Source organism: Cibotium barometz, chromosome 38, assembly GCF_041138505.1.
Source record: "Cibotium barometz isolate CiBa-2024 chromosome 38, ASM4113850v1, whole genome shotgun sequence".
NCBI classification, from domain to species: Eukaryota; Viridiplantae; Streptophyta; class Polypodiopsida; order Cyatheales; family Cibotiaceae; genus Cibotium; species Cibotium barometz.
Genome location: NC_141083.1, coordinates 37,509,256 through 37,523,857, shown reverse-complemented (window position 1 = coordinate 37,523,857; position 14,602 = coordinate 37,509,256). Strand labels below are relative to the sequence as shown.

Below are 14,602 nucleotides of genomic sequence, written 5' to 3'. Positions count from 1 at the left end.
AGACAATCTCACGTCGAGGATATGCAATCCCCCATGACAGTTGAAAAGAATCCTTCAAGAGCAGACCCAACCCCCCCCTTTGAAACACAAAGCAAATGAATGAAATCAAGTTGATTTCCTATAACACTAAAGGCCTCACAAATAGAAGTAGAGTGAGTACAATTAAGAAATGGATTAGAAGTTCAAGGGCCCCATGTGATTTCATATGCCTTCATGCAATCAAAGCCTCGGCTTCTGACACCCTAAATAAAAATCAGCAAGGAATCTCTAAGAACCACAAGGAATCAAAGCCTCAACTTTGACACGTTAAATAAAAATCTGCAAGGAAAATCTAAGAACCACAACTGGTTCTATATAGCTCATGAGGGAGAAAGTAGAGGCTCTGCTATTGGGGTTTTTGAGAATTGGTGTCCCAGAATCCAAAAAGTCCATCTTGATCCTAATCATAAGTGGATATCAGTCTCGATAGACATAGGATTAGAAAAGCTAATCCTTTTCTTGATTTATACCTCAAGATCGGCATCATCCTGCATTGAGTTGTGGCAATCACTGCTAATACAAGTAGAAGGGTCATTGTGATAGTGGTCGAGATGCCCATGGATAGGCTAAAAGGGATGGGATAAACTCCCAAGGGCCTAGAAAAACGGAATGGCACAAGTTAAAGGCTAGACATGACCTCCAGGACATGCCCTAAACTCGGAATTCACTTCAAGAAATGGAAGGTTCGACTCACTACTACTAAGAAAGGCTAGACTAGGCAAGTGCTACTTGTCTACCCCAATCATATGATGGTCTTACATGGATATTAGTGTCAAGGTAAACAAGGATATTGTCCTATCAAACCACTACCTCCTTATTGTCAAATTGGCGAGATCCTCTCACAAGGTTAGGGCAAGATGGTTCCCCATTGACCTTGAACTCTTTCAGGTCCCTAAAGTAAAGGAAGCCGTTTCTTGGTATTTGGGACCTTGCCTTCAACTACCACATCTCCCCAACCAAATTCTGGAAAGTGGCACACCCAAAAATTCCTGATAGAAGCTAAAAGGAAGGTCACCAAAATAAGGGGAGAGAGAGAGAGAGAGAGAGAGAGAGAGAGAGAGAGAGAGAGAGAGAAACAAGGAAATTCGACTCCTTTAAAAAAAAGTGAAGAAATGTTTGATCAAGGTAGAACTGACTTGCAAGAAAGCCTACTTGCCATAAAAGAAGACCTGAGAAAAGAAGAGGTGATCCAATGCCACCCTCTACCTTAGAGAGTGGAGGGAGTGCAAGGAGGGCAAGCCGTCCAAGGAAATCTTCTCCATACTCAGGAGAAAGACCGATAAAGACTTCATCTTCCCCCTAAGAAATAAGAATGGATGCCCTATAGACGCACCAAAATAGAATTTGAGCATTGTATATGATCACTTCTCCTCTCTCTTTAGTCCCCCCCCCTCAAATCTGAGGAAAAAAAGGGTATCTTATGAAGCCATATCCAAGGCTAGAAAAAGGTAGTCCCTCCTCCCTGGTTGCCTCCCTAGACTCCCCCTTCTCAAATGAAGAAAATAAGGATGCCTTTGTGACAGAAACAAGAATGGAAAATCCTGAGAGTGCATGGGGTCCCAGTAGAGCAGCAAGTTGAATTTTACAAATCATTCAAAGAAATACTTGTCCCTCCCCCAATGCTAATATGGGAAGAGTCCCTCCCAAGCTTCATAAATGAAGGCATCATTAAACTAATCCACAAAAGGGAGTAAAAAGATGTTCTATCAAACTAGAGACTTATAACAATGATCAATGCTGCTTATCAAACTAGAGACTTATAACAATGATCAATATTGCTTATAAAGATTTGCAAAAGTCTTGGCCCTCATACTCACTACTCATCTAGATGCCTAGATTAGACCAAAGCAGAAAGGTTTGATCAAAGGAAGATTTACTCTAGATGCTCTAGGAGGGGTGGAGTATGCTCAAGAACTAACCAGGTTTTTTGTTTGTCAAGATTTTGGTTGTTCATCCTACAATCTTTGAAAGACATGAGCTTAGGCCCTCAGTTCATGAATGCAATCTTCACACTCTTTGGTAATGCTCGAGCTAGTGTCTCTATCCATGGGATCTTGACTTAACCATTTCCCCTCCAAAAATCCATTTGACAAGGGTGCCGCCTGGACCTCCTTCTCTACGCGGCTGTTATGCCCTGGTATGGCTTATTCAAGATGGCATAGACACTGGATCCCCAAAGGTATCTCCCTCCTAGGTAATGCAGGCCAAACATGTCTGCGACAATTTGTAGATGATACAAATGGCCTCCTCCACAATGATAGCAGATCTATTTATGCCTTATGGAAATGCCTCAAGTCTTTTGCTTACCTTCAGGGTCCTAGATCAATTACACCAAGACAGGGATCGAAACCCTTATTAAAGAACCCTCGGATTGGCTCCTCCAATAGCATTACATGGTTCTCCAAGAAAGTCAGCTTTTCAAGCTTCTAGAGATCCCCATGGGATCCAGGGTCTCCATTCATCAAAGATAGATGTGGGTCCTTTAACACACTAAGAAATAAGTTTTATAGGTGGAGAGGAATGCAAGAAAGCCCGACAAGACGGGTGTTGGTACTAAAACACATTGTGATTCTAGCCTCAAATCTACTTCCTCTCATGTCAGTGACCTTCCAACAAAGATCTTAAGAGCTTGGAATCCTTGTGCAGAAACTCCTATGGTCAGGTGACCCCCTAACTTACAAAATCCCAAAAGTAACTTGGACCTATTGCACCCTCCTAGAGTCCTAAGGAGGGCTAGACCTCCCAAACATCTTGGAACTTGCAAACAGGCTATGTGGGAAGTGGATGATTAGGACCCTCTTCTCTCCTTCCTCGAACTGGTCAAACTACTGCACAAGAATCAAACCAAACATAGCTGAAACAATTCAAAAGATGGCAAGACCTCTTGGCCTTACTCTTTTCTTTAGCCCTAACGAGGTTGTTCCATATGGTAGCCCATTGATCAAAGGTATTTGGAACTCATGGAATAAGAGAAAAGGGAAACTTTTCCACTCTAACACAAAGTCAGCGTCATGAAAGAGGACTCGGTCTAGTTCTCTGGAGACTTCGTTAGGGGGGTTATTTCAAACAGGCACATAGTAAATCACCAAGGACGTGGAAATCACCAAGGGAATTGCAACAAGAAACATTAAAACTCTCACAAAGAGACACATAGTTCACACTAGGTAGGTTGAGCCAGTGGGATTTGGATCTCCCCCCACTCCTTCAACTCAAAGAGAATCTAATCAATAAAGCTTTTACCTGGGGAAGCGAGCCAAGTCTGCTCCCAATCCCCCCTGCCATAATCCCCTTAACCATGCATGTGATGCCTCTACACAACAAGCTAGAACAACAGGTGGAACTTGCTATGAGACAGGACCCAATGAAACTTTAGGTTCACCCCCCTTGGCATAATCCCCTTCATGTATGTGCACTACAAGCTGAAACAATAGGTGGAATTTGTTATGGGATAGGGGCCAATGAAACTTTAGATACACCCCCTATGGTCACACCGCTTATCCAACCCAAAAGTCCTTCGTTCTTTGGTTAATCATGTACAAAGCTGTCTAGACTAGCTCCATAGCTCTTCAAATGGGCTCCACCTCTTTATAGGAAGCCATTTCCTTTATGCATACATCTCACCTGTCTTCAAGGGCCACCTTACATGAGAGCACATTCTGCGGGGAGTGGCGCCCAATTGCCATACAAAATTGTGGAGCAGAATTCATGTAATCTATCTAGATTATTGTTGTGAGAAACCAAAAAGTGTTTATAACAAAGTGCAATTAGATGTATTGCCCTGCTTGAGGGAAAGCTTGCATATGCAAATGGAACTGGTGGATTTGGCCAATGCCAAATTCAAAATGTGAGATGTATGTTCATGGATGCACGAGATGGAGGAAGCCATGCAAGCCCTAATTGTGAAAAGACAATGCAATGACCAAATTGCATTGTATCAAAGAAGACTCCTGTAGGAAAGTTTTTATGCTAGCAAAGGAAGGTAAGATTCTCGAGGAGGAAGTGGAACAATTGACCCATTTCATCCTAGATATTGTTGCATTTAAAACTATAACTAGTCTTTGAAGGCTCCTCAGGAGGCTCCCATAAGTATATAAGCTAGGAGTTAGACACCTACAACCAAAAGTCTTTTTTGTAAACCTTTTCTTTTTACTCCCATAATATAATCTGCTTTTCAAACTTGTGCCTCAGTAATAAAGAGATAAGTTTACATTAATCAATTGCTATTAAGAAAGGGAAGCTATCACAAACTTATGCCTAAGTTAAGATCTACCTAGTTAATTGAGTGGGTGGACATGTAGAAGAAATCTCTGAACATGTATCCCATTGTTTTAGAGTTAACATGAGTGATTTTAGCAGAATTATGTGCGTGCACCCTAGGAGGGAGTTTATAGTGCTTGGGGTTGGGTTGCTTTCTGCATCCTTACAAAAAAAGAGGGAAGAATACTAAATTGATGAGAGGGAGAAAGCTAAATTTGAAAAGGAGGTACACTTAGCAAACTAAGCCTCGTGTAGGGCTACACCTATGGGAGATGTCCATGGCCAAGTGCTCTAGGATGTAGGGATCCAATCAACTTAACTCTAGTACACAAAGGGTTAGCAAGCATACATTCACATCCATCTACAAATAAGTATAAATAACCATCAACAAATAAGTATAAATTAGTGAAGCAAATTTGAGGTGAGAGTCTAGCCATGGACATGCTCTTTTTATTTTTTTTAAGTGTCATAAGCAAGAAACCCTCTAGATCATCATGTGACCACACAAGAAGGTGGGACCTTTGCAACCCTCCACCGCTTTTGCAAGATTTGCAAGATTGAAACACTCGTCCCGTGACCCACTTCTAGTCACTAGATCCATTAATGGAGTATGGCATTAATTACTTAGAGATGAAATACATAAGTCATAATTTGTAATGCCCTAGATAGAGAATTCCCCACTAAATTATATCTAGCCAGATCTGGCAGATAGAAACATATTGCACTATGCCCAATAAATGCACATCTCTCTGCATGTTAGCCAAGCTGCATGTGCGTACAAACATAGAATTGATTGGTGGTTTGCGTAGCTTTGAATCGAGATTCAAACACATGCACGAAGAGACTTGATTCCATTTTTAATAGTATGCCTACTAACAGTTTTAGGCTGAAAGAGAACTTGATACATGTAGGTGAGAAATGCATACAAAGACGGTTGAAAGACCTGGACACCAAGGTTCATCGGTTACAGAAAAAAGCTAAAGGAAAGCAAGTGGACCAGATGACACAGCAAATTCAGAAACTGCTGAAGATGAGAGAGGTTGTCATCTCCAAGGATGTGTTGCTCATCAAAGCACTCTATGCTTTTTGAAAGTCACACTCAGGAAAAGAGGGAAGAGACGACGTGATTAGAGAGATGGATCCGTAATCAAGGCCTTCAGCTATGGCAATTCCCACAGTTCTGAACAATAAAAACGTATGATACCTTTATTCATCGCTACTACTAGTGAGTTAATACAAAATCTTTATTCATCGCTAGTGAGGTAATACAAATTGAAATTTGATCCGGAGTCCAAATGAAAATTCCCATGATTGGTATGTTCAACCACATAGCAGATTAGTGTCTAGTAATTCGATAGATGGTGTGAGGTTAGTGTACAGTTTGCATTGATTAGTTGAGTTAGCATTAACTAATCACTTATTAAGAGAGGTGCAGGCTATCACAAACATGTGCCTGAGTCGAGATCGGACCAGTAAACTGGGTAATGGGTGGGCATGTAGAACAAATCTCCAGCACCTCCGAACAACCCTTCAGAGATCTGCTGCCAATCATACACGTTTACAACGTTTGCAGGCCCCTCCTCAGAATGGGCCGTTGCTGCATCTATATCTAGCGCTTCGTCTGTTGATGTAATTGCTCTCCCCCTCCACTTCCCTTGATGCAGCTCATTACCATAGCCTAGGCTTTGCATATTGCTGTAATTATAATTGCCATCATTATTGATATCCTTGTGCCCTTGATCTTCCCTGGCTGTTGATGCATGGAGCCCCTGCTGCAAGCTTCTTGAAATTATCCCCCCTTTTCTTGTTGTGTGATCACCAGCCCATCCATAGCTGATCCTCTCATCATTGATGCCAACAGCAGGTGGTAGGGTAACATGGGCTATCTTCATAGATTCAGATCTTGGCTCAACTGAGACCTCGGATGTTTCCCCACTATTGGATTGAGATCTAGAAGGACATAGGACTCTGTAGGCAGCACCTGCAACAAGCCCACCTTCACTATGAGGTTGCAAGCCCTCGACCACAGACAAAGGAGGTGGGTAGTGATAGCCAGGGTAAAGCTGGGGAATGTTTTTGAAGTTGAAAGGGTGGTAAGACAGAGAAAGGGTAGCTGGGTCACCTGCATCATAGATACGAGGGTTGAAGAGATGACTGTTGTTAGAAGGAGAGGGGGGGTAAACAGGGTTAGGCAGATCGGATGGAGTCGATAAACTATGGTTAATATGGTCGTCAATATTAGATGACGATGATGCAGAGGGTTTATGATGCGCCGTGGATGGTGAAGATGATGATGTTGAGTTGGCTTTCTGCTTGGATTTCTTGTTTTTCCGGAGTCCCCCGCCCACTGGCACGTTGCGGAGAGCGCCCCCGTTCGTCCAATACCTCTTACAGTTCTTGCAGAAGTAGCGCGGCTGCGCCGTGCTGTAGTTGTTGTAGTAGCAGAACTTGGTGTCCAGCGACTGGCAGCGCGGACACTTGATCATCTGGTGTGGAAGCGGCTTGCCTTGCCGCTCCGCCGCCATCTTATGCCCCTTAACAGTCCCCACAAAGAAGAAAAACATGAGCTAATCTCACCAATGTCATCTTAATTCAGTTAATCTAGCGCAAATCCAAGCACGCAATCCTCGCAAATGGACGATACAGGCTGCAGATACTTACCACAAGGCCTTCTGTGTATCGCATGATCCAATTTTACTGCAGGGCCTTAACAGATCACAAAGCTGCCCAGATACCAGCTCTGAGAGCTAAAAAAGCAAGGTGAGGAGTGGGGAATATCTCGAACGAAGCGGGGAAGATAGAATTCCAACACAATTGAGAGGATGGGGCACACTAGTGAAGGATTTGGCTGATGTAAAGAGACAACCACAGCAGCTGTAGAGCGAGACGATGGAGTGTTAGTGGAGGAGATGGCAGCTTCTGCATGCCCACAGAGAGAGAGACAGAGAGAGAGAGAGAGAGAGAGAGAGAGAGAGAGAGAGAGAGAGACGCCTTGCAGCAGAAAGATACTTAATGTGAGCGCCAGAAAATCTCACAGAACCTGAGTGTGACGAGAGTGGAGACCTTGAAGAGAGAAACGGAGAGTCTGTGGTGTTCTCGCCTGACCCCTCACCCTTTTAAAATCTGATTTGGCTTTGTCTGGCCTATCTTGCTCCACGTCACCCCCGCCCCACTCTCCAATATCTTCCCTTCCGTCATCACCCACCATGCTTCTCCTACCTACATCCCTACGTATTTACCACCCTTTCCAATACCCTGCCTCAAACTCATGAACTCAACCCCTTCTCCCTCCCATGAAATTCAATCATAAGCCCACCATGCTTCTCCTACCTACATCCCTGCGTATTTACCACCCTTTCCAATACCCTGCCTCAAGCTCATGAACTCAACCCCTTCTCCCTCTCATGAAATTCAATCATAAGCCCATATGCACGTCTTTCCATAGCCCCTCCTCAAATTTAGAGCAACACATCTTTCCCAAGCAGCTGTAGAAAAGGAACTTCTAAACCACCATGGAGTTGTAAAAAAAGGAACTTCTAAACTTCACCAAACCGAGGTAGAAAAAGAAAGCTCTAAAAAGCACACCAATGGGTTGTCACTCCTAGTGTCCGTGTTCTCGCTACTTGTATATGAGAAAGACCCTTGGATCCACATTAGCTGCTTGGGGGATCTTGTACACACCTTTGAAGTTTGAATTGTGCTAGATTTCACAAGATCACTTTGTAGTCAACAATCTCACAAAAATCTAGCTCCACCAAAACACAAACCAAACATATTAAGTCCATGCTATCACATCTCTCTCTCTCTCTCTCACACACACACACACATTTATTCCACTCATCACTATTTTGAACCACCAAGTAGACATTATGTAGTGTACCATGTCACAAAAGTCAAGCTCCATCAAGACATCAACTAAACAAATTAGATCCACCCCTACTAATATTACTCTCTCTCTCTCTCTCTCTCTCTCTCTCTCACACACACACACACACACACACACACGTGCACACATGCATGCATGCACGTGCATGTGCACAAACACACATATTCATTCCATTCATCACTACTTTTTATAGTAGTAATTTGATTTAAAATTTTTTGTTAAAGACTCCTTAGAAATTGAAATGCATATAATCTTCTCCTTCAATTTATTAAATTCATCAACTCCTTAACTATCTAATTGACAACAATGAAAATAAGGTAACTTTCTATCCTTTGTCATCTCATGGTTGGGATAGAATCCCAAGCAACGTGAGAATGTGTGTTAAAATCCATAGTTGCATTACATGACTGAGAGACTTACACAATAACAAAAGACTTGACATAAGAAAATTGAGTTCATGTTCATGTTTCAGAAATTAAAATTCGTAATTATATCAATATATTCTAATGTAAGTGCATTAGGTATCATATATTTGCAAAAGGAAAAAGACATGAGAAGCCTTTGATTCTAACTTATTTTAGTTAAGAGCATCATATAGTGATAAAGAACCCTTGACATTCCTAGATTATACTTCATCTTTGTCTTTATTCATATATCCAACATCAAGTCAAGAATTTGTTCATATATCACTAACATGAAGAGCGATAATGTGCCATCCTCCCATGATGATCCCATGATGAAGTGGTGGAATCAATAGTAAAAGACCATCATTGAATCACTTATCCAAGAAAACATTTTTGCAACATGCACTACCTTGAGCCAAACGTTGATTACAGGTAATATCGATCATTGTGATTTGATAAATATGTCTTCCCCACTGCAATTCTCTATCAATGCTTATAGAAGACATGAGAAGCCTTTGATACTAACTTATTTTAGTTAAGAGCATTTCTCAATTCATATAGTGATAAAGAGTCCTTGGCATTCCTAGATTATACGCCATCTTTGTCTTTGTTCATATGTTCATATATCCAACATCAAGTTAAGAATCTATTTTATATATCACCAATATGAAGCAATAATGTGCCATCCTCCCATGATGATCCCATGATAAAGTGGTGGACTAAATAGTAAAAGACTATCATTCAATCACTTATCCAAGAAAACCATTTTGTAACATGCACTACCTTGAGCCAAATGTTGATTGTTGCAGGTAATAGCTTTGGCTAGTGCCTCAAAAATCGATCATTGTGATTTGACAAATGTGTCTTCCCCAATGCAATTCTCGGGACCAATGCTTATAGAAGACGACATGACAATCCTTTGATTCGAACTTATTTAAGTTTAGAGCATTTCTCAATTCATATAGTGATAAAGAATTCCTGACATTTCTAGATTATACTCCATCTGTGTCTCTGTTCATATATCCAACATCAAGTCACTGAGGAATCTGTTTATATATCACCAATATGAAGCAATAATGTGTCATCCTCCCATGATGATTTCATGATGAAGTGGTGGACTAAATAGTAAAAGACTATCATTCAATCACTTATCCAAGAAAACATTTTTGCAATATGCACTACTTTGAGGCAAATGTTGATTGTAGGTAATAGCTTTGGCTAGTGCCTCCCAAATCGATCATTGTGATTTGATAAATGTGTCTTCCCCAATGCAATTCTCTATCAATGCTTATAGAAGACTATTAAGACAAAGCTAAATGCCAACTCCATGGTGAACCCATCAAGCGGTAATTAACAAATTGCAACATAGTTAGATCTTGAAGTTATTAAAGAATCTCTCTCTCTCTCTCTCTCTCTCTCTCTCTCTCTCTCTCTCTCTCTCTCTCTCTCTCTCTCTCTCATTCATGTATAAAGTATCTACACATAGCTAGATGTGCATTAAGATTTATAGCCATAAAATTATTTTGTGTATGTGCATGTGTGCGTGCGTGCAACCGTGTGTGTGTGTGTGTGTGTGTGTGTGTGAGAGCTAGAGAGAGAGAGAGAGAGAGAGAGAGAGAGAGGGGGGGGGAGAAGAAGAAGAAGAAGAAGAAGGGTGGGGCTTTAAAGAAGTGATAAAGAAGGGAGGGGTTTGAAGAAGTGATAAAGACCTCCTACTTTGAAACTCTACATAGCATTTATGGCTAGAGTGATTTTTTAAACCCATTATTTGGCAAACTTGAATCCTTGAGTTAACCCTTGATTTCCATACAAACTTAAGCCTATTTTGAATGGAAATTTATCATGATGATTTGTCACTATTGAAACTCCTCTCTTTAACCTTTTACCTCCTTGGGTGATACTTTTAAAATGGGATTTTAATATAAGGTTATTGGGTAAGAGTAATGTCATCTTCTTCAAGTCCATTAAAGCATGTGTGTTGAGGTATCTTATAATAAGAAGGTAAGTATACATCTAAATAGCCAATCATGACACATAATAATGAATAATAATCTTCTACCATAGGCTTTCAAAAGTAATTGAAATGGCTTAACGTATCGTGCACATCCTTCTCTAGTTTTCCACTACTAGAAAATCACTTTCATGCTTCCCCACAATATGCACCTTCCTCTTTCTTTCCTTAATGTAGTACCCATCAACTCACTTCATTCCTACCATGCAATTCCCATCATCACACCCGCTTCATTCTTACCTTGCCCTCCTTTCAACGTGATCCTCATGAGACATCTCACATGCTCATTATGAGATCTTTCATATTTCCTTCATTCATCTCCTACCATTATATCTCAACTTTATTTTTGTCGGTATTATGCATTCTTATTACAATGCGTTGACATATGATTCCTCCAAAGCATCTCCTACCATGTCCACTCAATTGAACCCCCTCAATAAAACCATTGGTGGCATCTAGCATGCTCATTTCTAAGGCAATAATATGGCATTGCTTCACTGGCTTTTCACACTTGCTTATGATACTAGATGAGGAAAGCTCACTAATAAGTTCTCTAGAATTTCTAGCACTACAAGCTCAATGCTTCTCAAGATATTTATGGTATTTTGTGTTTTCATGTACTTATCACTCCAAAATGTTTAACAAGGAGCTCACAACAACAAATACTTTGCTAGCTTTTGAAGCTCAATTGTAATCTATTCTGAATTGATAGTGTAGTTTATTAGCTTTCCTTAGAATATTTATTATGTGGATATCTTTAATTGTCACTCTACCAACACAACGGGGAGTGCTTACAAATCATTTCATGAGTCTTTGTAGTGCTAGTTTACTCCATTTATATTACTTTTCAATAAATCTCTCTCTCTCTTTCTCTCTCTTTCTCTCTCTCTCTCTCTCTCTCTCTCTCTCTCCATTGATGTGCCTTTCTTGTTCCTTCCTTTATTATCCTTGTCACTTTCTTTTAAATATTCCTTTAAAAAAATGTCTATAACTTACAACATCACAATTTCTAGTGCTCTTATGCATGCTTTAATTTTACAACACATGCACTTCTCAAATGAGACAATGGTGTCTCTATCAAAACAATGTTAGATAATTTGGTTCAAATCTTTGTGATCACTTTTAAGATACTCATTAGTAGTAAAAAAAGCCAAAACAAAAAATAGAGGGTGATTTTGCTACAATATTGTGTCTAATAATGTCATTATGGGTGTCTTTGAATTTTGACTTGGAGTAGCACCTATCGTGACCTTATTTACTAAGGCATCCATTGAAATATTCAAATATGCATGCACACATATACATGACAATCATCACATAAAGAAAATATGTGCTAGCATCAAATGTTTTCCTCATAATCTTCAATAACTTTTTTATCATTGTATGTAATCTTTTGCAAGCCTCCCATGAGGAACATAAGTTGTGAAATTCAAATTAACACTAGTTAAAAAAACCATTTTTATAGCCTTCAAATACTTTGATAAAATATTCAATTCTATGTAACTATAGAGATGCCTTCCACAAAAACACTCTCAACACAAGGTATTAAGTGACCATAAATATAATTATCTAGTCCATATGTACCTTCCACTAATTCAAAAATACTTTTATACTTAAAGCAAGGCTACTAAAACATTTTTATTAAATTTTGTATTTTTAAAAATTATACATTTTTTATATACATGTTTTTTTTTTCAAAACTTTCACCACATGTAGATGAATGCTAGTGAAGTATACTCTTGTAGCTTCATGGAATTTTGTGTTTATTTTCCTTTGTAATTCTTTACAATTTGTAAATTGGCATTGAGCCATTTTCATACGTGAAGCCACTTTATGGCTCAATTACAAGACTAGTGTTAGATGTCTTGAATTGCAACTCTAACCACATGCCATCATAATTATGGATTAATGTAATACATATTCTAGATTCTACACTTAAAAAACAAATGTTATCGCTTTTCGATGCATAATTACATACAATAGACAATGATATAGTATGCCTTTTTTTACATTTCGTATAGTTATTATAAAAGTAAAATAACCATTTTCTTAATTTTTTAAATAGAATTTTTATTCCTCTTTTTAAGTTTTTTTAAAATATTATTACTTGAATATTTATATGTTTAAGCACACAAAAATGTGTGCATATGTATGGATATACATATGTGTGCACCTATGCGTATACACACACACAATCATGTTATTACTTCACATCTATATTCCCAAATATATACTTCTATTATCCACACTATTCTCCAATGCCACATGGCAGCTCCTCGAGCTCCCCTACTACTATTGGAACGTGAGTAATCACTTTTAGAAGTCTTGTTTATGCCAAGCATCAAAAAGAATTTATTGTCAATCTTTACCATTGCAAGGGCAGACCTACCAGCTAGATGTGTTGATGAGACAAATCTATGTATAATTTATAATTGGAGTGATGTAGACATCATTATGGTATATGATACTCTAAGCCATGGGCTTTACAGGTTGGACAGGTATAAGAGATTGATACATAATTCTTATTCAGTTACTACCACATGTGCTATGAGTGATGCAAAGCTATGGTATTCCTACTTTTGTCACTTAAATTTTGGTAGTTTGTTACATTTGAAAAGGCAAGAGATGGTGGTAGAGTTACCAAATCTTGGGGCCCTTATCAAACATGTACGTGAGGGGTGCATTTTGGGCAAGATATATTGGGCATCATTCCTAGGGCTATCCAGAAATTACTCAAGGGGTGCACTTCTAAGAAACCCTATGTATCACGTGCGTTCAAGGGGTAGTTAAAAAACTCCTTACCTATGAATTTTTCATGAATAAAATGACCCCTTTTTCTTTGTGGACTTACGTGTTTTTTTTTTCAAAATCGATTTTAAAAACCCCTTCTATAAATGTATTTCTATAAATTTACCTTCAAATTTTGAATTAAAAAACCCCTTCATTTGAAGTTGCATGGTATACTTACATATTTTTAGGTGAACCCCCTGAGAGAAATTATAGCTTATATATAGTGATGTATGTGGTCCCATGAGGACATCATCAATCAGGGGATATCTCTACTTTGTAACTTTTACTAATGACTATTTTATGCACACGTGGGTGTATCGATTGGAGGCAAAGTTACATGCTTTAGACACTTTGTTTCTATGGCTAAAAATGTGTATGCATGTAATGGTAACACCCTTTATATAGATTAAGGGGGGAGAGTATGTCAAAGGAGTTTCATGTATATATGGCTAAAAGAGGCATAAAACATCATTGCACAGTACCTTATACACCTCAATAAAATGGGTGTGGCTAAGAGGAAGAATAGATCTCTCATAGAGATGTGGCTGTTACCATATTATAGTAGTGATGTGTGTGAACACACTTAGGACCGCCGGGGCACTTTTTCCCTCACTAGGAGGTTTTTTCCCCCGTGCATTGTATATACGCCCATTATCTTCTAGGGCTGGTTATCTTTCATTTTTGGCACTCATAATACACTACTGTGTTGTGCTCAAGCTTCCTCATCTTCTTGAAGTTATGCGTGCATTCCTGCAACCCTAATTCCAACAATTGGTATCAGAGCAGGCTTCCTCCTCCCGGGCAGCATCACCGGCACCTGCCGCTTCATCTCCTCCGATTGCAACGAGGTTTCACGAGCGTCTGCAGGTTAGTATATGCCGTGGGACAGCCCGTAGGGCTTGTTTTTTCCAGAATTTTGATCTGAAGTCATTTCGCCCTCCGTTTTTGCATTCCAAGTACTGCGCAGGCAAAATCGTCCTACTGTGCAGATTTTCTGTCAAGATTAAAATCTGCAGGACAGGTGCCCATTCGTCTGTTTTGGGCTGTGCTACATAGCACAGGTCGATTTTATACAGGTTTACCTCTTACAGACAGCATTTACATCTAGTAGTACAGTCATTGGCCATGGCTGACAACAATGATGTATTCCGCATGTTGGCTGCTGAGGATAAGTTGGATGGCACCAACTATCCATTGTGGGCATATATGATGCGA

At 39.6% G+C, this 14,602-nt stretch overlaps 1 protein-coding gene across 2 annotated transcripts; it reads right to left on the bottom strand.

Moving 5' to 3' along the window:
- Positions 1-5,477: 5,477 nt before the first annotated feature.
- On the bottom strand, positions 5,478-7,392 carry LOC147616668 (uncharacterized). Of its 2 annotated transcripts, none has more exons than XM_086777737.1 (2): positions 6,958-7,392; positions 5,478-6,830 (listed from the first exon to the last, which is right to left on the bottom strand). In XM_086777737.1, exons 1-2 carry the CDS (start codon positions 6,979-6,981, stop codon positions 5,736-5,738), a joined length of 1,119 nt encoding a protein of 372 aa, XP_086633863.1. In that variant the 5' UTR covers positions 6,982-7,392; the 3' UTR covers positions 5,478-5,735. The 2 variants fall into 2 exon arrangements, with proteins under 2 accessions (XP_086633863.1, XP_086633864.1); XM_086777738.1 differs by having other exon boundaries at positions 5,478-6,821; positions 6,958-7,386.
- Between the last annotated feature and the right edge of the window lie 7,210 nt (positions 7,393-14,602).